Here is a 26,136-nt window from a genome sequence, read left to right on the forward strand (position 1 = left end):
CTACGTTGTATGGTGTTTTTATTCCTATCATTGTGCTTATTATCCATTAATATCACTTGAGTTGAAAGAGGTTACTTTCACCTTATCCCTCTACATAGAACCCCTATACTTTTAAACTGAAAGTTCAAAAAGTAGCCTAATACATGTGCAATACCTAGCCTGCAATTGTGGTTTGAGTTGACCTGATTTCAGATCAGGAGGAAAGTTTTCCTTTTATGGGTCATTTGGATAGTCTGCCTGTTGCTAGGGAACAACTGTTTCCCGGGGGTCAGTAGTAAAGCACATCCTGTGTGTGGGTGAATGCCTCTGGCAGTGAGGTGGTCCAGGAAGGTGAGTGGGTGATGAGAAATGGTGTACCCCCATAATATGCAAACATCACAAGTAGTGTGGACAATACCAACCAGTCTCCTAGCAACTCGGGCAGAGGAACTAGTCTGTGATTTGTCACATTTCATCTATTGTTGGCAAGCAAATGGATTACTCACTATTCCCACACAACATATTGTAGCAAAGTACCTTGGATTTCTGCATTGTAGCAACAATGTAAAATCCCGTCAGCTGATTTAGCAGCGATACTGTATGCCACTGGATGGTAACTTGATACAGACCGCCCTGTTTTGTATTTTTGAAAATGGAAATAAGCAATAGAGGAAGTTTTCTTTTTTAAATAATTCACTACTGATACAATACACTTTTACATATTTAGATAAAATTAGAATAAACAAGTATGATACAATTTTCTTTAGAAATATTGACATGTTTTTTTGTAGTGTAAAAACACAAAAAACAATGCCATTATAAAAGAGCTGGGTTCAATGCCTGTGAGGATGAATGGACATAGAAAAACCCGGATAACTGGTACAATAATACTACAGGGGTAATGAGGCAGTTTCACTTTTCCCCAACCGCACTGAGGTGGACTGTACATCATGGCCGATCCCAGGCCTAGTATTCCTTCCTTTTCAGGGCCCGCCTGCATTCAGCCTTACTGTGAGGCTACAGTCACATTAGCCCTGTTGATATGGCTCTCTGGTACTGGTCACAAACTGACACAATGTGAATACTGTAACACCCAGCCCTTACTCTACCATGTTCAGCCCATTTAGGAGGCCTTGCCTAAGCCTGACAGTCCTCACAGTGGCCAGGGTAAGTCACTGAAGTCCACTGGGCCTCCCAACCCTGCGTCTGCCTCCAGAAGGCTCATGATCACAGCCATGGCTGCCTCGTCATTACTCGGGCTGCTGGAGCCTGGCTCATCCATGATGTCAATGCCAATGTGAGAGTTATCGCCTAAACAGGGTAAGGACAGGGGTTAAATATCTAAGATTTTATGTGGATAGTTTCATTAACTGTAATCAAGATTAGATTTCATAGCGGGGGAAAATGCATACTTAGATTGGAGTTATTGGAGTACGGATAGCCTACGGAGTCTGGAGTCAGCCCTGCTGAGGGATGTTCTGGGGTTCCACTGTTCTGTATCTGTGAGAGAATTGACATTCAGGAATCACCATTGCATCCTGAAGTATGAGCCACCAACAGACACTAAAAATATCCACCAGATGTACTCATTACTGACTTCACATGGATGAGCAGTGGAGTGATTAGCAGACTTCCTCCCAGTTGGGAGTGGTTGAAGTGGAGGAGAATGGGAAAGACAGGTCGGAGCTCTTACCTTCTTTCCCCCTGGGGACGACATGTCTGGGGGTGGAGTGCTGGTGAAGTTATGAGGACTGGAGCCACAGCTGGAGGGCGAGGAGCCTCTTATCCTGGAAGAGTAAAGGAAACACAGGGTAAAAACAGCAGGACACAGCCCCATACAGTTTCAGTCACACACTGAAACACTCATTATTCACTGGGGGTCGATGACCATGGTATGGTTATGACCATACAGACATGCCAATTTACGTTTGACAAGACAATCATAACACAATCCACATGGTTCCTCTCACCTCTGGATCTCCATCACCTCTTCTGCGATTATCCGGCCGATCTTTCCCGCCCCTGCCCTTGTGCCGCCGGGGATGCCAGGCACGGTCTGAAGGGCCCGCTTGCCGGTTCCTGCAACCAACAAACGCAAAAGCTCAGTCACATTTTGGAAAAATCAAACAATTACTTAGTCACAGTCATGCCAGGCACAAAGAAAATGTATGTCAACTCATCAAAGTACAGTCACGCTTCATCCAAGCGGGTGAACTGCTGTGTGAGAGCACAGCAGGAGGGCAAGCTTACCGTCTGTGAGTACACTATCCATGCTCTGGGGGGAGGCGGCGAGCTGAGGATAGATGCCATCAGATCCTTCAGGCACACTGAGACAGAGAAAGGGAGAGAGAAGAGTGAGCGTCATCACTGAGCATGCTCGTGACTTCACACCTCATTGGGCAGCTTATTAACATCTATTGCATAGATAGCCCAACAGCTCTAGAAAGACACAGTAATAAATATGCAAGAGTTCCAATAATACATGTTTTGTTTTCTGAGGCAAGCCAGACAGCTATATGAGTTGGACATTGATTTCATGTTGAAACAATAGTGGTGGTGATAAAACAACTTTGACACAGTAGGTATTGTAAATGTAATCAGCTGTTTGAAATCTTACATTCATTATCCAACTTTATTAGGATATGACCCTAATATAATGAATACAGTGTTATATTATGCATTGACTAGTTAAATGAGGAAGTGGAAGAAAGTCCTAGCCGAAACAGATGTGTGTAGCTACTTACCAGACAACAGTGTTGGTGGAGACAATGTACTCCACCTCTTTGGTCCAAGGGTTCATAAAACTGAACCAGCGACTCCTCAGCGTGATAAAGGAGCCGTCTTTTATTTTGAACTTGTAGCAGTTTGTATTGATCTTCTCCCTCATCTGGAGCACTGAGAACAGAGGTGGCAGCCAGGTGGTGAGCTCAATAAGGCATGATATCTGCACACTTGGCCTCTGTGACATGCCAAATGGTAGCCTGCCAGGTTCTATATTAATTCATATCAGGGTCTACTCGCTATGTGACAGGCTTCGCGCAATACATTTTATATGACAAAATGACCAGACAAAATTATTCACGTAGGCCTGAGACTCAGGGATGTATCGCTGAGTCTAAAACTTTGCTCTTTGGTGTTATATTGGTGTCCTTGTTCAATATGGTACATACCTTGTCTATGACATTCCGCAAGGTGCCCTATGTCATCTTGATGAAAGTATTCATAAAACGATGTACCCAACAACTCTTGGGGTAGATAAGCCAAAATGGCAGTGGCCCTACAAAAGAGAACAGTATTAAGCACAAGTCCTGACTATCAATGCAGGCCAGTGTTATTTAGGACATTTTTAAGGTAAGTCTAGACCATATCTTTTTTTATTGTTTCCAAAAAAATAATATTATCCTCCCTGCTTTGCATGTTTGATCATAATCAATGCCATGACAATCCAGGGCTGGGCGGTATACCCTATTTGACTATATACCGGTATTGATGTACGGACCGGTTTCAGTTTTTACTTTAACTTCTATAACGGTATTTCAATGTTTGGTTTGTTAAATGTAATACGCAACTCTGGCGGGTGTAATGTCTGTTTTTATAGTTTACTCCGTTTGCTTCTTGAGTCATGCTGCTAACCACGCCAAGCCCTGCCCCGTCACTCAAGAAGAGAGCAATTGCTCGACCATAGAGTCACAAGAACTTTCTTGCCGTTCACTCTGCAAGGTCAGATGGATGCAACACTGTTGGTGACATGCTACTTTCCACGAGCGTTCTATAATTACTCTATTCGTTTGTGTATCTTACTGTCTGCAAACTACTGTTTGCTAGTTTGTCTTCTCTTAGCAAGGTGTTGCTCAAATCATTTGTGTTAGCCGTTAATGATTATCGATAGTTAGCTTGCTAGCTAAATGTACTAAGAGTCAGAGCAAACGTATCTAGTTAACTGTTAATGATTATCGATAGTTAGCTGGCTAGCTAGCTAAATGTACTAAGAGTCAGAGCAAACGTATCTAGTTAGCTAACACTGCCTGGTACTTGTGCCGGTGTAAGCCAAGAAAAGCATGTTGTGCAACGGTATCTTATCAGAGGAATAGGCAAAGCATGAATATGTTGCTTCTTCTTCTATGATATAATGGCGGTCCGCAAACAAACGTTAAAGGTGTATGCCCTCACCTACTATGCTAGAGTGTGTGGTCAATCACGGTTTACAACATTAGCTCCACATTTCTAAATCCTCCTACCTAACTCAGTACTTCTGAGAAAATATAAAAGAGCCCTACTAAATTCTAATAGACCTTCCCCCATCCCCAAAATCCCTTCCAAACCGCATCCAACCTCAATGGCCTTACACTTCAATCTTTCCCTCTCTTCAACTCTTTTGGCTAACTGGTCTACAATTTCATTCCCTTCCACACCGGAGTTGAACTACTACAACCAGTCTCTCAATTCTCCATAATAACATTAATACCTCCAATAGTAGGTCACTCCTATTACATTTGCCAGATGATATACAGACAGGAAATCTGAGCATACTATAATTCTAACAGGTTGTACGCCAACTGTTAAACTGAGTATACTGACAGTTTAGTCATTTACATATCTGCACATTAAATTCAGGAACGTAAACGCCTGCTCCTGTGCGCCCACTATCTGGGTCCTTGGATCCACCTGTGAAAAGCGGTAAAAATGCATAAAAACTTCTACCAATGTAATTGTGAACCAGTTTCCCTATATCCTTGACTTCTGACCAATCATTCCTTTTTTCTACCAAGGTCAGATCAACAACAGGCTCTGGGAGAAACCATGGAGAAACATCCCCTATCACCACAGAAGAGCCAACCTCCAACTCACTCAAACCACTAATCAGCAAGCTTTCCAAATGCCCAACCAAAACCGCTGCCTTGTCTACTAGTATATTCCCAACAGTCATCTAGAACAGTAGCAGTGGGATGGTAAAGAATATGTTGGCTAGCATGAAAACATGTCATGTAACACCTAATTAGAGTCACCTGTGATGAAAACTTTGGTACCCTATCGATAATTCCTCACTGTTGTCATGTCAAACAACAATGTATTCAAGGTGCTGCCCACTATATACCAACTATAGAATTAGAATAATCATTATATTTCCATGATTTCAATGGTTCAATTAGCTAGGCTTAGATATGCTGCGTGGCACAGTGTGGAAATGATAATACAAGTGCAGGAAAAGCAGAAATGGATGAAAATGCTGAAAATCACTTTTGTTTGGATTGAACAGTAAAAAGGGATAAAGCCCATTTGAAATCACTTATAATTTATGCGTTGCCACCCTAGGGTTATTACTCAGAAAACATTTAGAACTTTCATTTTTCAAAAACATAACATACTGTCAAATACAGTTAAAAAAAATAATAATATTGTGATATGATATTTTGTCCATATTGCCCAGCCCTATGACAATCACATAACCCTGTAACATTATCTAGAAATTCCCATTGTACCAAACAGTATTAGTGGCGTGGTGAGGTTATGGGATTGTTTTGTCAGGGGGCAGTGGAGTATTTGTTGTCAACATATCTACTCTGAATCCTGTCTGCCCTCTCGGCCTCCATTACACCTCGATCTGGAACATTTTGCTGATGCTATATTTGGACATTGACAAAAACCTCACTCACACATAAGCTGTCACTCTGCAGTAAATCCAGCTCTGGACTACCCACGAGGTCCAGCCAGGTGTCAGAACATCACTGTGCAGGGGCCAACTGGCACATCCTTTGCTACATGTTTGTATGTCTGCCTGCGTGCCATAAAACATCTCTCACCTCTGATCAACAAAGACAAACTTCCCGTCGATGGCATGACGAGAGACATACTCAGTGGGTTTGACACGGATCTCATTGTCCATTGGCTGCGGGACAATGTGGGGATGCAGCTGTCCAATGGCCACCAGGCAACTGAGGTTGCAGCCCTCGTTGTCTGGTTCATTGTCATCATCTAGACCCATCTTGGTGGGTGGCCAGCTCTTCAGGTAGCCAGTACTGTGTATTGTGCAGAAGCTCTTACGGTCAGCTGCGGATACAGTGGTTGGATCATCATCAACTAGCTCTACTCTGGAGCTATCACTGACATCAATGAGTAAGTAGTATATTGGTATGAAACCAAATGAACTGTTAACTAAAATGAATCATAGGAGATTAAAAAACACCCTTACGTAAGGAAAAGACAGGAGGCTAAAGTACCTTTCTTCTTGGAGCAGGTGGATGGGAAGTCCTTGTCCTCCATTTTGATGAGGGGCCGATTGCACTTCATCCTGCAGAAGAAAGATCGCCTGGCTCCAGAGCAAAGTCTGGATGGGCCGGGGGTGATGTCTGTCTTTACTGGAAGGCCAGCTGAGGACAAGACACAAAATAGCATTTAGCCTATGCTGCAACGACAGGAACAGTATCACCCATGATCCTTTATAAATATATACTGTATCAAGTCGTACTCTGGCAAATAAAGCTACAATACATATATTTTTGCTATTACAAAAAAATAGCTGAATTTACAGAAATTGTTTGACTGTTTATATTTACCCTAAACCCAGCGTGTCTTGATGTAAAAATAGCAGTACCCTACATTTAGCTACTGGCATTTAAATTGGCTGAATTTACATAAAGGGTTTGACTGTTTATATTTACCCTAAACCCAGCATGTCTTGATGTAAAAATAGCACTACCCTACATTTAGCTTCGTACATTTAAATAATGAGGAACACACAGTACAGGGGGATACATTGAGTGTCACTGTGCTAGCTATGTAGGGGACAGCGGGCGGTTGATTACAGTCTGCTTTACTACTCTATCAGACACGGTGTCCCTGATTTCCTTGTTCTCCACCCCCTGGGCACTTAGAGAAAGGCTGGTAACTAGAGGCCAGGGTGCATTACTTTTGGAATCGATGAGGCGCTCCCGTGGCGCCGTGTCCGACGAGGACAGCTGCTCCTTGACTTTGGCAATGTCTTTAGGATGCAGGTAATCAAACAGGCTCTGACCAATCAGGTCATTCTGCACAGAGAGGGAGAGAGTGCCGTAAGATAAGACCACGTTACATAAATGAGGCCCATAAAAAATAACTAACACCCTTGCCTTTTGTGAACTAACACTTGTACTTGACTTTTTCTGACTAGCACAGACTGCTGATAGCTACTTTATTGTGGAAAAATGTACTGACTGATATGTAGTTGTCTTAGTGCATTCATCTTAAGATAAGTAACTAACTGTAAATCACTCTGGATTAGAGTGTCTGCTAAACGACTAAAATGTAAACGTCTGTAAAGTAAATGTCTCTAAAATGTAAACGTCTGTAAAGTAAATGTCTCTAAAATGTAAACGTCTGTAAAGTAAATGTCTCTAAAATGTAAACGTCTGTAAAGTAAATGTCTCTAAAATGTAAACGTCTGTAAAGTAAATGTCTCTAAAATGTAAACGTCTGTAAAGTAATACCAGGTCTACAATCATCAAAACGAATGAATAAATGTTATATTCATGCCATCAGGGTAGCTTATGAGGGTAAAAATGACTACAGTATCACAATTTAATGGAAAAAAACTGCAACATATTGGAAAGGACGTACTTGGCTGTAGTTTAGGATTTTGTAGACTGACTCGGAAACAAACAGTATCTTCCCTCGATCGCAGCCAACAACAAACAGAAAACCATCAGATGCCTGTGGAGAGGGAGAGACAAGAGAGAGAAAGAGAAATACTGAGTCACACATGCATACTTATTGTGAAATGCACTCTGAGGACACCATACAGTCTATGGAGGTAAGGACACCCACCCTCAGTATTAAGTGCTTCAGTTCGTCGTCTGACAGGAAGGCTGGTTTGTAGTTAGCTTCAGTGTAGGGGTTAGCGGCACCTGTGAGTCAGAAAAGGCTAATATGTAAGACAACTGAATCAATATGCCATTTGTATTTCTCTGATGTACTTTATTGATCAGCTGCATGGTGGTGGTTGTCATCACTGTACTGTTCTGGCAGCAGTCCTATTAAAATCCTTCTCGTCTCACCTCTTAAGGTCTTCATGTGCTGGACAGCCATGCGCAGGACTGTTAGTTTGTCCAGTTTACGGGACATAGCGTTGCATGTAGGCACTAGTGCGGCCAGCTCGTCTATGAAGCTGTTCATCTTGTCCCTGCGTCTCTTCTCAATCTGACTGTGGGCCTCTCTACCATCCAAACAATACAAAGAGCATTTAACACAGACAAACAAATCAACACATCCATAGTCTGCCTGTATTTACAGAAACATGACTAACCTCTAAATTTTATTCCATCGATTTTTATGTCATCCTATGGGATATAGAAACATTTGGTTACCTGGCATTTTTAATCCGGCCTTGATGATCACCAAGTCTATCATTGTCTGTGTCCATGCTATCCCTTTGAGGAGGAGCAATAACATTAGTACAAAGAAATATAGTAAAACAATTATTTTACAACAAATATTAAATAATGATGTTACAGTATGCAATGTAATTATGAATAAAGCAAATTACTAAAGTGAGAAGTCATTTGAAATTTGTATAATTAAAAAAAACACGGAGAGCCTTTACTTGACATGAAACATCAACATTACTAATGCAAGCCATTCAAATATTTTCTTACCATCTTTGGTATAATCTATATGAATAGTTATTAGAAATGTTCCTACAAAATTATGAACCTGGTTTCATTTGAGACCTTTCTTAGTGTAGATTCAGGTGAAATACCTTGTGCCTCTGATATTGTTCACAGCTGAACTCCTACTCTGTCATCCCACTCAGCCTTACTGTCCTTTCACAAACAAAAAATTAAGCCATGACATTTTTTATTTAACCTTTATTTAACTAGGCAAGTCAGTTAAGAACAAATTCTTATTTACAATGGCTGCCTAGGAACAGTGGGTTAACTGCCTTGTTCAGGGGCAAAACAACAGATTTTTACTGTGTCAGCTTAGGGATTTGATCTATCAACACTCTAACCACTAGGCTACCTGCCACCCCTAGAATGGTGGCACATATCCTGTGCCACTTCAAGACTTCAACAGCCTCAAATAAAGGTTATTTCAAATATGATTGGCTCTACAAAATTGACCCAAAGGTATTCAAACAGAGTTGTTGTCTTAAGTCTCACTAAGTGAAGTAAAAACAAATCTGTGCCTTTAGTGAATGAGCTACAGACAACAATATAATGTACCATCCATCATACATCAAATCAGGGTGCCCTCTCTATTAAATTAAGGCCTGATCAAACTAAATACCAGCAAATACATTTTTTAACACAACTGTAATACTTTCTTGGTGCTTCAAGATTGTTACTGCAGCACCCGTTCATGCTTTGATGTTTATCCTAATTCTAGCTATTCAAATCTACACTATAGCCTGACTGGCTCTCCCATATTCACAGCGATCCATAGTGTACATACTAACTGACCAGTCACTCTCAGGGTACTGATCACCATAGCTCATTCCTTTTGATTGACCTAAATTAGGGATGAGGAATACACATAAACTGCGGAATACGTCCGCAGTTTGCGGACGACACTACAGTGGTAGGCTTGATTACCAACAACGACGAGACGGCCTACAGGGAGGAGGTGAGGGCCCTCGGAGTGTGGTGTCAGGAAAATAACCTCACACTCAACGTCAACAAAATTAAGGAGATGATTGTGGACTTCAGGAAACAGCAGAGGGAACACCCCCCTATCCACATCGATGGAACAGTAGTGGAGAGGGTAGCAAGTTTTAAGTTCCTCGGCATACACATCACAGACAAACTGAATTGGTCCACTCACACAGACAGCATTGTGAAGAAGGCGCAGCAGCGCCTCTTCAACCTCAGGAGGCTGAAGAAATTCGGCTTGTCACCAAAAGCACTCACAAACTTCTACAGATGCACAATCGAGAGCATCCTGGCGGGCTGTATCACCGCCTGGTACGGCAACTGCTCCGCCCTCAACCGTAAGGCTCTCCAGAGGGTAGTGAGGTCTGCACAACGCATCACCGGGGGCAAACTACCTGCCCTCCAGGACACCTACACCACCCGATGTCACAGGAAGGCCATAAAGATCATCAAGGACATCAACCACCCGAGCCACTGCCTGTTCACCCCGCTATCATCCAGAAGGCGAGGTCAGTACAGGTGCATCAAAGCTGGGACCGAGAGACTGAAAAACAGCTTCTATCTCAAGGCCATCAGACTGTTAAACAGCCACCACTAACATTGAGTGGCTGCTGCCAACACACTGACACTGACTCAACTCCAGCCACTTTAATAATGGGAATTGATGGGAAATGATGTAAATATATCACTAGCCACTTTAAACAATGCTACCTTATATAATGTTACTTACCCTACATTATTCATCTCATATGCATATGTATATACTGTACTCTATATCATCGACTGTATCCTCATGTAATACATGTATCACTAGCCACTTTAACTATGCCACTTTGTTTACATACTCATCTCATATGTATATACTGTACTCGATACCATCTACTGTATCTTGCCTATGCTGCTCTGTACCATCACTCATTCATATATCCTTATGTACATATTCTTTATCCCCTTACACTGTGTACAAGACAGTAGTTTTGGAATTGTTAGTTAGATTACTTGTTATTACTGCATTGTCGGAACTAGAAGCACAAGCATTTCGCTACACTCGCATTAACATCTGCTAACCATGTGTATGTGACAAATAAAATTTGATTTGATTTGCTTTTTAGTGTCTAACCTCTAATTCTAGGGGTAAATGCTAGAACAGTTTGTATAGTTTGATCAAAGAAGAAGCCAATCCTGACCAAACAAGGATCACACAGGGCCAACTAATCAGACACGGGATTGGCTCCTTTACTACAATGTACTTTAACATTCATAATTTGATTTGATACTTACTCAAAAGAAAATCCATCAATTCTGTGAAAGCAAGGAAGTTTGTATATTACAATTCAAATGAAGTATACGGATTATTCTGATCTAATCTAAATCAAGGTTACGCTACCATTTGTTCCTAATTGGTTGTTCATTTCTAGGTAGGTAGTTATCTTGTCAACTTTAAGTGGAAACCTTTGACACACAGTAAGAAAATATTTCTATATAGTTAATCAAAAAGCTGCCATGCAAACATACACATCTGTCAGAAAATGGCATAAATGACAAACAGAAAAATGTGATCTCACTAAACCAGAACTAACGTGACATTAATATAATAAAGATGATTGGCACATGTACTATCTTCAGGTGGCAAGTAGGACAAAGTCTATAAGCAGTTTTGAAGTCAGGCTTACTGGTAGTCTGTGGTGCTGCTTTTTCTCTTGCGTGTGTAGTCCATGCCGGGTGTGCCGATCGAGCTGATTAGATCAGTGGAGCCGGGAGACATGAACTCGTTCATCGTGGAGGAAATGTCCATTCTTTGGTCTGCCATTAGATCATCTATAGAGAGAAAACACACTGATTTCAGCACTTATTATTATCCATAAGACACAACAAAAAGGTCAGTTGACGTGAAAGCGACTTCTATGAAAGAACACAAGATATTCAAATCTCAATTCCTAAACAAAGATGGTGTGACACTCACCACAAATATTCATAAGGCCGGTTATCCTCAAAACATCTCACTCCGTTTCTTTCCAGCAGTGACCCAGATCTGAAAGGCAAGTCAGTGAAGAGTCAGACATCCTCTTTATATACAAGGCATGAGGAAAAAACAGCAGCATCATATAACAAAGCCCTCTGAACCTGAGCAGCTGCCGTATGACCTGAACGTGGTGCTGATGTATACCGTAGATGGCCCATTCAGTAAAGGGGATGTAAGAGGACCGATTGATTTCTCTATGGTCTTACATAAGGTGAAAGCTATAGCAGAGTCTCAAGCCTCTCTCTCTCTCCCTTAGGCAACAATCAAGATAATCTTTGAGAAGCATCATTCACTTGACCTCCAGCTAAAATGAACAAGAAGAATGATATAATTTATTTTGTTGTCAATGAAAACCTTGGATTACTAAAAATGGATGGAATAGTGTTCATAACATAATGCAGCATATGTTACATAAACCAAGGTGTCAGTCAGAGACATGATTTAGTGAGATTAGTCCTTAATATAAAGGCTAATTCAGATAAAACAATGCCAATGTTACAGAGGAAGACAGATTGTCAGGAGGGATCACATTTCATAAAAAACCCATATCTGCATTGATCACTGTTTATGTAATCCAACCAGTATGGCCTTTTATAATATTTAATATGGCCTTTTCCTAACCTCACTTAGATAGATTAAATTAGTCTCCTCTGCTAACCCATCATTTAGCGCTCCTGGTAGTTTCCCACGCAACGTCCTCAGATTACAAAACATTGTAATCCTGGTCAATTTGCCTCGATAGATGAGAAAGTCAATTTAAACCAATTAAAATATTATTTTTTTGTCATCCTAGGGTCATCCACTACTTATAAAACCTATTTTCAACCTTTATTATTCAGAACAATAAAATACTATCAAATACTGCCATACCGTTAAAAGAAATTTACTATTTTGGTCATATCACCTAGCATGTTTCCTAGGCTTTGTAAATAACCTATTAACAATGCTACTAGCACTTCCAGGTTTACAGTAAATGTAATCCGGGACACTCAAATTAGTATTATATGTTACGTTAGGTATGGATACATAAAACAGATGGTTACTTAAGGTAAAAACAAAAGTATATCGCGAACATCTAGCAACCCAATGGCTGCGAGTTCGAATCTCATCACGGTCAATTTGAGCTAATTTTCAACTACTTACTACTGTTTAGCTACTTTGCAACTAGTTAGTATGTTAGCTAACCCTTCCTCTAACCTTAACCATTTAACCTAACTCCTAAATGTAACCCTAACTTTAACCCTAACCCCTAGCCTAGCTAAAGTTAGCCACCTTGCTAGAATATGTAACATATCATGCGTTTTGCAAATTCGTAACATAGAGTAACAACCCTGGGTTTATTAGCGCGGAAATCGACTCTGCCGCACGAGCATGCTTTTGCAGCAAAGACGATAGCGCGTTGGGCTAGAAGGTCGAGGTTTCGAGTCCTGCTCCCTGCTGTTTCATTACAATATTGTATTGTTGTTTTGCAAATTCGTAACATATTGTACATTTCGCAAATTTGTAAAATATAATACAAAATTGTAATTCGTAACATATCATACGAATGAGTGATGGACATCCATAAATTAATACATACCATATGAAACTTAACATTTCATACTAAATGGAGTATCTCGGGTTTACATACAGAATAATTACGAAATGCTCCCAGACCAGGTTGCACAAAAATACCTTAAAAAGCACAGCTACCTCAGGTCACTGAGGCTTGTCCTGCTCCTGTAATCAGACCAGAACTAATGCTCTGCTCTACTGTGCCTGAAAGTCTTTTCCTTGTAATTAGATTCTCCACTGACCTATTTTTCCCCAGCTCTTTTTCCCTATCCGTTTGATGTGACAGTTTCAGAGTTTAATTACATCGAACCAAACCATCATTACACCCCATAATTTCTTGCCTGCAGCAAGGAACTTTGTTATTGTCACCGTCTCCATAGACAACTACACTACAACCTGACCCTTCACTCTGGTATATGTCACAACAGACATCCGAACTGACCATGTAATCCACCGGGCAAAGAGGACTTGCTATACCATTCAGCATCAATGTTTTTTTTTTACATGTTTTTTTGTAAGCTGAATAAAACAGTACTTCTGAGAATAAGCCTTTTTGTAAATGTTCATTTTGTCACCTAAACCAAAGGAAGGTTAAAAGACCTACACTGAGTGTACAAAACATTAAGAACACCTGCTCTTTCCATGACATTAACTTACCAGGTGAAAGCTATGATTGATTGTCACTTGTTAATTCCACTTCAAATCAGTGTAGATGAAGGGGAGGAGACAGGTTAAAGAAGGATTTTTAAGCCTTGAGACAATTGAGACATGGATTGTGTATGTGTGCCATTCAGAGGGTGAATGGGCAAGACAGAAAATGTAAGTGCCTTTGAACAGGGTATGGTAGTAGGTGCCAGTAGGTGGTGTCAACACAGGCCAGCATCCCGGTGGAACGCTTTCGACACCTTGTAGAGTCCATGCCCTAACAAACTGAGGCTGTTCTGAGGGAAAGGGGGGGGGGGGTGCAACTCAATATTAGGAAGGTGTTCAGAATGTTTGGTATGCTCAGTGTATACTCAAACACAAAATCTCTCACTCGTACTGACTAAAAAATGAGAAAAAGGAAACCCTGCGTTAAAGTCAGCTTAGCTAGTTGTGACAAATCTCTGGTTTCCCGGATACAATGGTGCAGGAGCCTCTTGAATGGTTGCTAATTAGGGAACTTTTCCAACTACACATAACCCACTGATAGCATGCAGGTCACACCTCTCCTCACGCCACCACTCCACTGCTCATCAGTCTAATGAAAATACTTTTGTATCATTTTACCATCTCCATGGTATTCACATATTCAGTAACACTCAACACCATCCATGTTACAACACTAGAAGATCACTAAGGTGGATTCTGATAATTTCTAATGTTTTAATGCACATGACCTCTGTGGTATCTAAGAGTCAAAAAGGTATATGTTTAAGCTGTGCGGAAACAAAAACCTTGAGCAGATGAGAAGAAGCAGGGAAGAAGCAGAACCAGGAAGCAGTAACAGGGTCAGGGTGAACATAGTGTGTCAGCTCAGCTGGATACGCATGGTTAGCTTACACAGCACTTTGATACTGTCTGCCGTGCAAGAACTTCTCCCTTTCATAATGTTCTTAATGCTATGTCACTGTTGCGTTCCTATTTAAGCCACTCCCCTGACGTGATCCCATCGTTCTGTCACGTTCAGATGAAACAGAGTGTTCTGTGCACTCAGCAGCATCATCATAGCGCTGTAAGGCTGTCTGTAATTCCCTTCTATTGTGTGCCGTCCTGGAAAGCTCAGGCTTGGCTCCTGTAATGACATGGCCTATGTTCGCTATGTAAGTCAAGCTGTCCGTTTCTCAGTAGGCTCCTATACTCAGAACAGAGCATTCTAAGAGCCAGTCTAGAAAGATAGACAGGAGACGTTAACACTTTGGTGGAATAGATGGTTAGAAGACATGTTAAAAAAAAGCAGAAATAAGACTCCAGTTCAAGTTAATAAGATGCAAGATAACAATATTGATGAAACACAGATAGCTGTGAGAAAACCACCCTCACACATGACTGTGCTTATGTATGACTGACTGACTGTGCTCATAACTTACTTCATCCCTAACTGTTCTCCCCGCCAACTGCTCATGTGGTCATTTTGAAGTGAAATAGCAAGAAGCTGTGCGTCACAAATGTCAATGGTGATTCACTTCAAACGAAGGTCGTGAACTCCTTTCAGAGCGGCTGTCAATTCTTATGAAATCACACAGAACCATGTGCGTCCACATACCTGGATGGGTGGTGCAGGAAGTGGACTGGCCTCCTTATGTCAGAGCTGGGCTTTTTCTAACAGATGCACCGACCAGCACAGTACCTGGAGAGGGATCAGATAGGACAAGAGGTCAGGTCACAGCGTAAAACACACTGGCCAGCTGGGAGTGGAGACTCATCTAGGCCTATGATGTAAGAACGAGTGGTACTCTGATTAAGTGGCTTGTTCAGAAAGCTCAGATGGCCGACAGATGGGAGGTGATCTGGAGATAGTGTGAGTAGAGGAGATGGCTACAGATTCTCCTCTATGCCAAGCCCCAACAGGATAGTATTAGCAATGGGATCGCAATCACTGCCATGCTAAATCTCATGCCTATAAGACTAATCATACTGCAGTAGTTCTCCACAAAGTACAACAATTCGAACGCCACACAGTATACTATGGACAACAGACAGCCCAGTCCCTGATGTGATTCCTGTAATTAGGAACAGAACAGCTAGGCCTATATATGTTTATGTTTCCCAGACTATCATGGCTCTATGGGGAGATGTATACAAAAGAGATCACTTCTCAATCCTTTTAGCATGTGCTCTTATGGCTCCACACACACCCCCCTTATTTATAGGTCAGTGAGACACATGCACACTTCTCCGCACCATAAACAGAACAACTTTCTGTTTCGACTTTTAACCTTCCTGCTCATATCATCATTGGAGTACAAGGATAACAGCAATGCCTTCTTTTGATTTGGGATGTTTACACCTATAGCTGCACTCAGCTACTCTCATAAACAACTCCAGAGGAAAATATCAAGCATGTCAGCAGAATGGACAAAACACATGCACAACTCAAAGGGAATGAGACCATTTTGGATAAAAAAATAAATAAAAAATCAGCAACAGAGATTAACAAGTATTGTGCGTGCCTAAGGGAAAGGGCAAAGGAGACAGCTGGACAACCATTCACAATAGCGTAACAAAACATTTCTGACCGGTCAGCTCTAGGCTTAGGTGGCAGCTTTTGCTCTACCCAGCCTACTACGCTTGTGTCATCCTTTGACTTTGTGAATTATTATTATTTCTGTGGAACGGCCGTTAAGACACTAACAGCTTACAGACGGTAGACAATTAAGGTCACAGTTATGAAAACTTAGGACACTAAAGAGGCCTTTCTACTGACTCTGAAAAACACCAAAAGAAAGATGCCCAGGGTCCCTGTTCATCTGCGTGAATGTGCCTTAGGCATGCTGCAAGGAGGCATGAGGACTGCAGATGTGGCCAGGGCAATAAATTGCTATGTCCGCACTGTGAGACGCCTAAGACAGCGCTACAGGAAGACAGGACGGACGCAGTGGCAGACCACGTGCAACAACACCTGCACAGGATCGGTACATCCAAACACCTGCGTGACAGGTACAGGATGGCAACAACAACAGCCCGAGTTACACCAGGAACACACAATCCCTCCATCAGTGCTCAGACTGTCCGCAATAGGCTGAGAGAGGCTGGACTGAGGGATTGTAGGCCTGTTGTAAGGCAGGTCCACACCAGACATCACCGGCAACAACGTCGCCTATGGGCACAAACCCACCGTTGCTGGACCAGACAGGACTGGCAAAAAGTGCTCTTCATTGACAAGTCACGGTTTTGTCTCACCAGGGGAGATGGTCGGATTTGCATTTATCGCAGAAGTAATGAGCATTACACCGAGGCCTGTACTCTAGAGTGGGATCAATTTGGAGGTGGAGGGTCCGTCATTGTCTGGGGCGGTGTGTCACAGCATCATCGGACTGAGCTTGTTGTCATTGCAGGCAATCTCAATGCTGTGTCATGACCCTCCAGCATGACAATGCCACCAGCCATACTGCTCGTTCTGTGCGTGATTTCCTGCAAGTGTTCTGCCATGGCCAGTGAAGAGCCCGGATCTCAATCCCATTGAGCACGTCTGGGACCTGTTGGATCGGAGGGTGAGGGCTTGGGCAATTCCCCCGGACACATTATTCAATTTATGTTAGTCACATGTCTGTGGAACTTGTTCAGTTTATGTCTCAGTTGTTGAATCATGTTACAGGCTGACTACACCGCTCACGTCGCGTGCGCGAGCGTTGCAAAATAAGTGTAGAAATCGATATTATTCAATTATTGCACCCAGACTGCTTGCACGCGCCAACGAGCGTCTGCATTACCAAGGGCTAAAATAGAAGTCAGTTCTATTTGTGACGCAGATCGCGCTGCAAGTCCTGCCTCTCCCATCTCCTCATTGGTTTATAGAAGCAGGTACCCACGTGCCATCTCCTCATTGGTTATACCCACGTGGGTGACTGAAAGACGAACAAGGTCAGTGGTGGTAATGCACCTAATTTATGAAAGTTGCCAATCGCAATATAAAGTCAAGAGAGGAAAAAGCCTGGAAGGAAGAGAGATGACTAGAAACGATTTGGTTGACCATTTTATTTTAGATTAATTGGCGGAGAAGAGGACCTTGTGCATGTCAGGTAAAATAACAACTCAATGTTTATATCCCAGGACAAATTAGCTAGCAACAGCAATCTAGCTAAATACGACAAATTAGCTAGCAAGTGCAAGCTAACTAGTTAATGCCTATCCCCAAATTAATATAATTGGTTCAGAGTTTCTTTTGAAATTTTAACTTGTGTGTTGTGATCGCGTACGATGGCGGTTTGGGTTCCGTGTTATGTTCATACAAACATTTACACATAAGCTTGCTGAAAATAAACGCAGTTGACAGCGAGAGGATATTTCTTTTTTTGCTTCATAGTTCATAAGTACACACACATATATATATATATATATATATATACAGTGCCTTGCGAAAGTATTCGGCCCCCTTGAACTTTGCGACCTTTTGCCACATTTCAGAAGTTCACATACACTCAATTAGTATTTGGTTGCATTGCCTTTAAATTGTTTAACTTGGGTCAAACGTTTCGGGTAGTCTTCCACAAGCTTCCCACAATAAGTTGGGTGAATTTTGGTCCATTCCTCCTGACAAAGCCGGTGTAACTTAGTCAGGTTTGTAGGCCTCCATGCTCGCACACACTTTTTCAGTTCTGCCAACAAATGTTCTATAGGATTGAGGTCAGGGCTTTGTGATGGCCACTCCAATACCTTGACTTTGTTGTCCATAACTTCTTATGGCTGGGGGCAGTATTGAGTAGCTTGGATGAATAAGGTGCCCGGAGTAAACTGCCTGCTACTCAGGCCCAGTTGCTAATATTTGCATATTATTAGTAGATTTGGATAGAAAACTGTTTTCTAAAACTGTTTGAATGATGTTTGTGAGTATGACAGAACTCATACGGCAGGCAAAAACCTGAGAAAAAAATCAAACCAGGAAGTGGGAAATCTAAGGTTTGTAGTTTTTCAACTCATTGCCAATCTATACAGTATACAGTGTCTATGGGGTCATATTGCACTTCCTACGGCTTCCACTAGATGTCAACAGTCTTTAGAACCTTGTTTGATGCTTCTACTGTGAAGGAGGGGGGAATGGGAGCTGAATGAGTCAGTGGTCTGGCAGAGTGGCATGAGCTGGTCACGCGCATTCACGTGAGAGTTAGCTTGCGTTCCATTGCATTTCTGAAGACAAAGGAATTCTCCGGTTGGAACATCATTGAAGATGTATGATAAAAACATCCTAAAGATTGATTCTATACCTCGTTTGACATGTTTCTACAAACTCTAATATAACTTTTTGAACTTTCGTCTGAACTTTTGCCTGAACTTGCCTGTGCCTCGTGAGTTTAGATTTGTTTACCAAACGAGCTAACAAAAGGAGGTATTTGGACATAAATGATGGACTTTATCCAACAAAACAAACATTTATTGTGGAACTGGGATTCCTGGGAATGCATTCTGATGAAGATCATCAAAGGTAAGTGAATATTTATAATGCTATTTCTGACCTCTGTTGACTCCACAACATTGCGGGTATCTGTATGGCTTGTTTTGTTGTCTGTTTTCAGTAAAGTTTTTTTAAATCTGACACAGCGGTTGCATTAAGGAGAAGTGGTGAACTAACATAATCGTTTGGTGTGCTTTCGCTGTAAAGCCTTTTTGAAATAGGACACTGTGGTGAGATGAACAACAAGTTTATCTTTAAAATGGGGTAAAATACTTGTATGTTTGAGGAATTTTAATTATGAGATTTCTGTTGTTTGAATTTGGCGCCCTGCACTTTCACTGGCTGTTGTCATATTGATCCCGGAGATTTCAGTAATAAGAAGTTTTTAAGCCATTTTGCCACAATTTTGGAAGAACACTTGGAGTCGGCAGGTAGCCTAGTGGTTAGAGCACTGGACTAATAACCGAAACGGTTGCAAAATCGAATCTTCAAGCTGATAAGGTAAAAATCTGTTGTTCTCGCCTCTGAACAAGGCAGTTAACCCACTGTTCCTAGGCCATTGTTGAAAATAAGAATTTGTTCTTAACTGACTTGCCTAGTTAAATAAAAATTGTCCATTTGGAACCAAGCTTTAACTTCCGTACTGATGTCTTGAGATGTTGCTTCAATATTCCCACATAATTTTCCTTCGTCATGAGGCCATCTATTTTGTGAAGTGCTCCAGTCCTTCCTGCAGTAAAGCACACCCACAACATGATGCTGCCACCCCCGTTCTTTAAGGTCGGGATGGTGTTCTTCAGCTTGCAAGCCTCCCCCTTTTTCCTCCAAACATAACAATGGTCATTATGGCCAAACAGTTCACTTTTTGTTTCATCAGACCAGAGGACATTTCTCCAAAAAGTATGATCTTTGTCCCCATGTGCAGTTGCAAACCGTAGTCTGGCTTTTTTATGGTGGTTTTGGAGCAGTGGCTTCTTCCTTGCTGGGGGGCTATTCAGGTTATGTCGATATAAGTCTTGTTTTACTGTGGATATCGATACTTTTGTACCGGTTTCCACAAGGTCAAAATTTTCACAAGGTCCTTTGCCGTTGTTCTGGGATTGATTTGCACTTTTCTCACCAAAGTCCATTAATCTCTAGTAGACAGAACGTGCCTCCTTGCTGAGCGGTATGGCGGCTGAGTGGTCCCATGGTGTTTATACTTGCGTACTATTGTTTGTACAGATGAACGTGGTACCTTCAGACATTTGGAAATTGCTCCCAAGGATGAACCAGACTTGTGGAGGTCTATAGTTTTAGTTCTGAGGTCTTGGCTGATTTCTTTTGGTTTTCCCATGATGTCAAGCAAAGAGACACTGAGTTTGAAAATAGACCTTGAACTACATCCACAGGTACACCTCCAATTGACAAAAAAATGATGTCAATTAGCCTATCAGAAGCTTCTAAAGCCATGACATAATTTCCTGGAATTTTCCAAGCTGTTTAAAGGCTTAAAGGCACAGTCAACTTAGCGTATGTAAACGTCTGACCCACAGGAATTGTGATACTGTGAATTACAAATGAAAGAATCTGTCTGTAAACAATTGTGGAAAAATGACCTGTGTCATGCACAAAGTAGATGCCCTAACCGACTTGCCCAAACTATAGTTCCTTAAACAAGAAATTTGTGGAGTGGTTTTAATGACTCCAACCTAAGTGTATGTAAACTTCTGACTTCAACTGTAGTAACTGTTGGCTGCTTTTCCTGCACTCTGCGGTCCAACTCATCCCAAACCATCTCAATTGGGTTGAGGACGGGTGATTGTGGAGGCCAAGTCATCTGATGCAGCACTCCATTACTCTCATTCTTGGTCAAATAGCCCTTACACAGCCTGGAGGTGTGTAAGGTCTATTTGGCCCAAGCAAGTATCTTCTTATTATTGGTGTCCTTTAGTATTGGTGTCCTTTAGTAGTGGTTTCTTTGTAGCAAATCGACCATGAAGGCCATTTTCTTCTGAAAAGTTGAAGTTGAGATGTGTCTGGTACTTGAACTCTGTGAAGCATTTATTTGGGCTGCAATCTGAGATGCAGTTAGCTAATGAACTTATCCTCTGCAGCAGAGGTAACTCTGGGTCTTCCTTTTTCCTGTGGCAGTCCTCATGAGAGCCAGTTTCATCATTGCGCTTGATGGTTTTTGCGACTGCACTTGAAGAAACTTTCAAAGTTCTTGAAATTTTCTGGATTGACTGACCTTCATATCTTAAAGTAATGATGGACAGTCGTTTCAATTTGCTTATTTGAGCTGTTCTTGCCATAACATGGACTTGGTCTTTTACCAAATAGGGCTATCTTCTGTATACCAACCCTACCTTGTCACAACACAACTGATTGGCACAAACGCATTAAGAAGGAAAGAAATTCCACAAATTCACTTTTAACAAGGCACGCCTGTTAATTGAATGCATTCCAGGTGACTATCTCATGAAGACGGTTGAGATAATGCCAAGAGTGTGCAAAGCTGTCATCAAGGCAGGATGGCTCAACAGCAAATTTGCAGAAAGAGCAGGATATGCCGAGGGAGAAGAAAGGAGAAATGTTTTTATGCTTAGAAAACTTGGGGGGCCAAATAAAAAACCCTGCTTGAGGAACCTTGACCTCAAGTAGTCCACATCATACAAGGTCTTTAGACTCCATTGTATAGAAATTCAAGGTCAGATTTCTCCTTTCTTCTCCCTCGGCATATCCTGCTCTTTCTGCAAATTTGCTGTTGGCTTCAAGCATGTTGTACAATATTCCTGACTGACAAAAAGCAGCTTGAATTTCTTAGCATGTTCTTTGAGAGCTACTGTAGGCTCAGAGAAACCTCAGTGAAAACACTGAGAGGAGCATCATACTGGCAGGGCAGGCAGATATGGTCAGGTTATGGTCATATACACTGTAGGAGTGTGTTCAAATTCGATGCCTTGTTTGCTTTTCAATCCCCCCCTTGAAACCTAAAATTGGCTTTGGGTTGAGGGCAACATGAAGAAAGAAAGACCGAGAGACTTCAGAATAGAAGTGAAAAATCAAGGAGTATGTAATTTTGGGTACCCAACATAAAAGCTACTGCGAGTTGCACAGCTCCAGTGGAAACAACCAAGCACCACACATAATGCAACGTGTTGCAACTCGCTAAAGTAAAGGATGATTACCAACATTTGATTAAGTAGTCAATAGAATCCACTTTTCCTGTGTTAATATGCAGTACCGACAGGTAAATATTTCCTAAAACAAAAACAAGACCTGTCTTATAGCCTACTACTGTCCATCAAGGAGTTAGTAAAGACAACGCAATCACAATTGAATTTTCTCTGACCCCAATGACCTCTATTTACCTTCATGGCATATTATGTCAAATTAAAACAATGTAGCATCATCTATGTTATTACTGTCACATTACTGATACACTTGTTGACTTTTTCAGGAATAGCTGTTTCATATTTTAAGAATAGCATGAAGAGTAATGTCCTTCTAAAAGTGAGCATTGGAATGTGCATTCCCTGGACATGGTGTACTGTAGCCATTTATTCGCCAGGAATAGACAGCATATTGAGACTCTTTTTATAAATAGCTTGCCCAATTTATATAGATTTTTTACCGTTTTTTTTTTTTTTTTTACAGCAGTCTGCAATTAATGGTGTACTTTAATGAGCAGAGGGATTTGCTCAAATTATAACAAAATAGTATTTGTTTTCACTAACATTGGAGCTTGGAAGAAATACTCGGCTATTATTAGACTATTCTGCACTAGGATGTGTCGAGCATATAGGCCTATTGACAACGGTAAATAATGAAACATAATCGGTTACAAACGGCAAGAAATCTGTCAGTGACTGTCACATTGATTTGATATATTCTGAAACAGAACAGAATCCAGTGCAGTATGTTTTCATTACATTGTATCAATATCAACCCAACATCCGCATTGCATTGCTCATATAGAGGAGAAACATTGTTGCTGTTAATTAAAGGATGACTATACAGGCCTATAAAAGGCAAATGATTGTAACAGGTAATCAACCGCCCGTCACTAGTTGTTTTATGCAACACAGCTATGACCTCGTTTAATCCGAGCCGTGGTAGGGAAGTTCAGGCAAATCACGCAATGTACAAATAGACAAAAATAGCCTCCCAATCAAATAAAATGACATACGGTCATACCAGATGTGTAAATTAGGTTAGACACCTACAAATCGCATTTTTCTCCCGGCATTACATGCCACTGTGTGCCTTTAAAAGTTACACTGTAAACCGAGGACTGCACCTCCTCGGGAATGGCTTTAGACAGCCAATTGAAACCATAATACGAGTAAAGAAATGCACACAGTATACCAAATTCACAATGTTGAATAAAGGAAACATGATATAGTGTTTTTGCATAATATATAACAAAGTATGTGACTTACGTGTGGAAAGGTAGCACATGTGTACTGAGGCGGATTGGAACGACAATAGGCAAGAGGAATACACTGACCTACTTTCTTCCTCCTGTGATGATCGTTGCACCACTAACCCAGTTTATGAACCAATTGGGTGCTTTCGAGATCAAGGCATTGAGCTTCTAGCAAATAGAATAACTCGGTGCATTTATGGACCAATGAACATGGGGAAGACAATATAGGCTATATCCAATGAAATTACATGAAGCATCAAAGGAAGCTACAGAATAACGCAACGACTCAGCCAATGGCAAAGTAGAATACAGTCAGCAGGAATATATATTGTATCACAACACATGTGGGCAGTAAACTCGAATCTTTGTGCTGGACTCATCTGTGGAACTCTTGTAATGGACCAAGTCAATAATGTGTGTTACAATGCATAGATGTGTAGCCTATTTATCTCAGGAAGATAAAACATTCAGTGTGGAATGTAGGATAAACGCATAGCAAACCATTAACACAAACAGTATGTCTTTGACATTTTATTAGAAATAGTTACAGTATTTACCTAATCATTACTGTTCTATTTCTTTAGGAATAACTTGATATACTACTATGTAACAATCTTGTGAGTATGTAATTATTCAGAAATAATATGTTTGTGTATTCTTGGAAAACATAATTACAATGCACCAAAGCATTGTAATTCAATGTTGTTACAATGTATAGTTACAAAAATGTGTAGTTACAAAGCAAATATCAACCAAAAATAACTAACTATCTAATCTAATAAAGAACCATCACTGCCTGTGTCTAAGTCAAATATGTTGCCATACCAACAGCCATATGAGCCACAAACAGTACATTCTTACCACATCTAAGTCTAATACAAGTACATACGAGACAAATATCTTCAGATGAAATATGGAAAGTCAATGTTACCAAAAACAGAGAAACAATGGATATTCAAAGATCTGGCATGGTTTTATAACATGTTGATGAGTGGGGGTTCTTAACTTTAGGGCTATTTCGTGCTTCCACCACAGATGGGCAGCAGAGTATAACGTATAGATGTAAAGAGGGCGGCCAGTTGTAATTTGACATTTACATACATATATGGCTGGCTACAGTATGTCTCCTTAAACAACTATGCAATTTGCATATATAGGCTATTCAAATGCAATAGAGATGTTTCATGTTCCCTTGGGATGGTTTCAGATGCATTGTAATATGACGTTTTCTGAGGCTTGCTGAGATTTCTGTTACAGAAAAGTATTCATACTCTATTTTAATTTACATAATAGGGGATTGTGTTAGGCAGATCTCAGGTAATACAGTAGACTTCTTATATGGTAATCCCCAAATATGTCTCCATTTCAGACAGACTGGATCAGAATTAGCCTGACTATTGGAGATGGGCAGGTCAGTGGTACTTGTGAAATTGTTAATAAATGGCAGATTTGGTTTGGCATTTCCACTGACATCCACAGATTCTCCTTTTGATCTCTGCACTGTGGAATATGATGACATATTAAGTTGCACCTGGTGATCAGTTCAAAGTGTATCAGCTGCTTGGAAAAGGTGCTTGTGTCCCAGCTTGACTTGACGTCTGCTGCATCACTGAAGCATTTATTTTCATTCGCCCCATGTGAACCCTGTCCCTGCATACCCCTCGGCTCTCTCCCTGCCACACAAAGGGGGAAGGCATCTTGTCATCTCCTGCCCATAAGCGAAGCAGCTACAAAAGCTCTTCGCAAACAGAGCCTTGCTGTTATCACCCAACCTGCAGCTGCCACCCAGCCACATATTCAGCAAAACATGAGCAAAAAGAAGAGATTGTGAAGGGCTTTATTCAGGCTGCCATTGCAATGAGGGCATGAAAGCCCCTGTTCCCCTGCCCCGCGGTAAAGGGGACTTGCTGATCCCTCAGTTGCTGTTCCTGTCATTTGTGCTGCCTGACAGTCTCAGGGGATTTGTGTCCCATCCGTGATGATTCAGCATGTCTCTCATGTCTTTGAGTCCAGACGCTCCTCGTCCCAAGAGGCTTAGGCAGACTGCAGTGGATGAACTAATGTACTTTTTCAAGAATTAAGAGCTGTAGTGGTATCATAATGCATCCTGTGTTTAAACAAGATTTTCGGTGCTCTTTCCCGTCTCCCTTCCCCTCTCTGCTCAGGGCAGTTGAAGGGGAGGTGGAAGAGTGTGAACTATGTGTGGTGTGTCACACAGTTTAGCTTGGCGATGTGAAGCAGCAGAGCGGCAGGACGGGCATAGAGAGACAGCTGCGTCCAGTCAGCTGTCATGCAGACAGAGAAGGTTCAGGGGAGGTTCAGGGGAGATTTCAGGGGAGATTTCTACACCTCTTACCTGACTCACATCTCAGTGCGTTATTGTTCCTTGACAGACACAGCCCATAGTAATATCGTATCATGCACAAAGCTTTTTCTATGTGAACAAACCCAGATG

The 26,136-nt window shown here is 41.4% G+C and overlaps 1 protein-coding gene across 2 annotated transcripts; it reads right to left on the bottom strand.

The window, feature by feature from the left end:
- Position 1: 1 nt before the first annotated feature.
- On the bottom strand, positions 2–23,810 carry LOC100499618 (basic helix-loop-helix ARNT-like protein 1). Of its 2 annotated transcripts, XM_036980725.2 has the most exons (19): positions 23,695–23,810; positions 15,425–15,508; positions 11,566–11,634; positions 11,276–11,420; positions 10,884–10,904; positions 8,319–8,381; positions 8,010–8,167; positions 7,780–7,859; positions 7,573–7,665; positions 6,887–7,004; positions 6,198–6,347; positions 5,781–6,027; positions 3,150–3,256; positions 2,724–2,874; positions 2,230–2,306; positions 1,950–2,058; positions 1,673–1,766; positions 1,392–1,479; positions 2–1,290 (listed from the first exon to the last, which is right to left on the bottom strand). In XM_036980725.2, the coding sequence occupies exons 3-19, from the start codon at positions 11,576–11,578 to the stop codon at positions 1,133–1,135; spliced, it is 1,872 nt and encodes a 623-aa protein (XP_036836620.2). In that variant the 5' UTR covers positions 11,579–11,634; positions 15,425–15,508; positions 23,695–23,810; the 3' UTR covers positions 2–1,132. The 2 variants fall into 2 exon arrangements, with proteins under 2 accessions (XP_036836620.2, XP_036836622.2); XM_036980727.2 differs by lacking the exon at positions 10,884–10,904.
- Positions 23,811–26,136: the final 2,326 nt, after the last annotated feature.

The sequence above is a fragment of the Oncorhynchus mykiss genome, chromosome 6 (assembly GCF_057628025.1).
Source record: "Oncorhynchus mykiss isolate SJ-2025 chromosome 6, ASM5762802v1, whole genome shotgun sequence".
Taxonomy (NCBI): Eukaryota; Metazoa; Chordata; class Actinopteri; order Salmoniformes; family Salmonidae; genus Oncorhynchus; species Oncorhynchus mykiss.

What these genes read in the sequence shown, in the direction of transcription:
- LOC100499618 (XM_036980725.2), bottom strand. An exon ending in GCGCCTCATCGATTCCAAAA is followed by an intron (nt 6,348 to 6,886) that starts GTAATGCACCCT and finishes TCTTGTCCTCAG; the next exon opens with CTGGCCTTCCAGTAAAGACA. An exon ending in TTTGTCTTTGTTGATCAGAG is followed by an intron (nt 3,257 to 5,780) that starts GTGAGAGATGTT and finishes TCTCTTTTGTAG; the next exon opens with GGCCACTGCCATTTTGGCTT.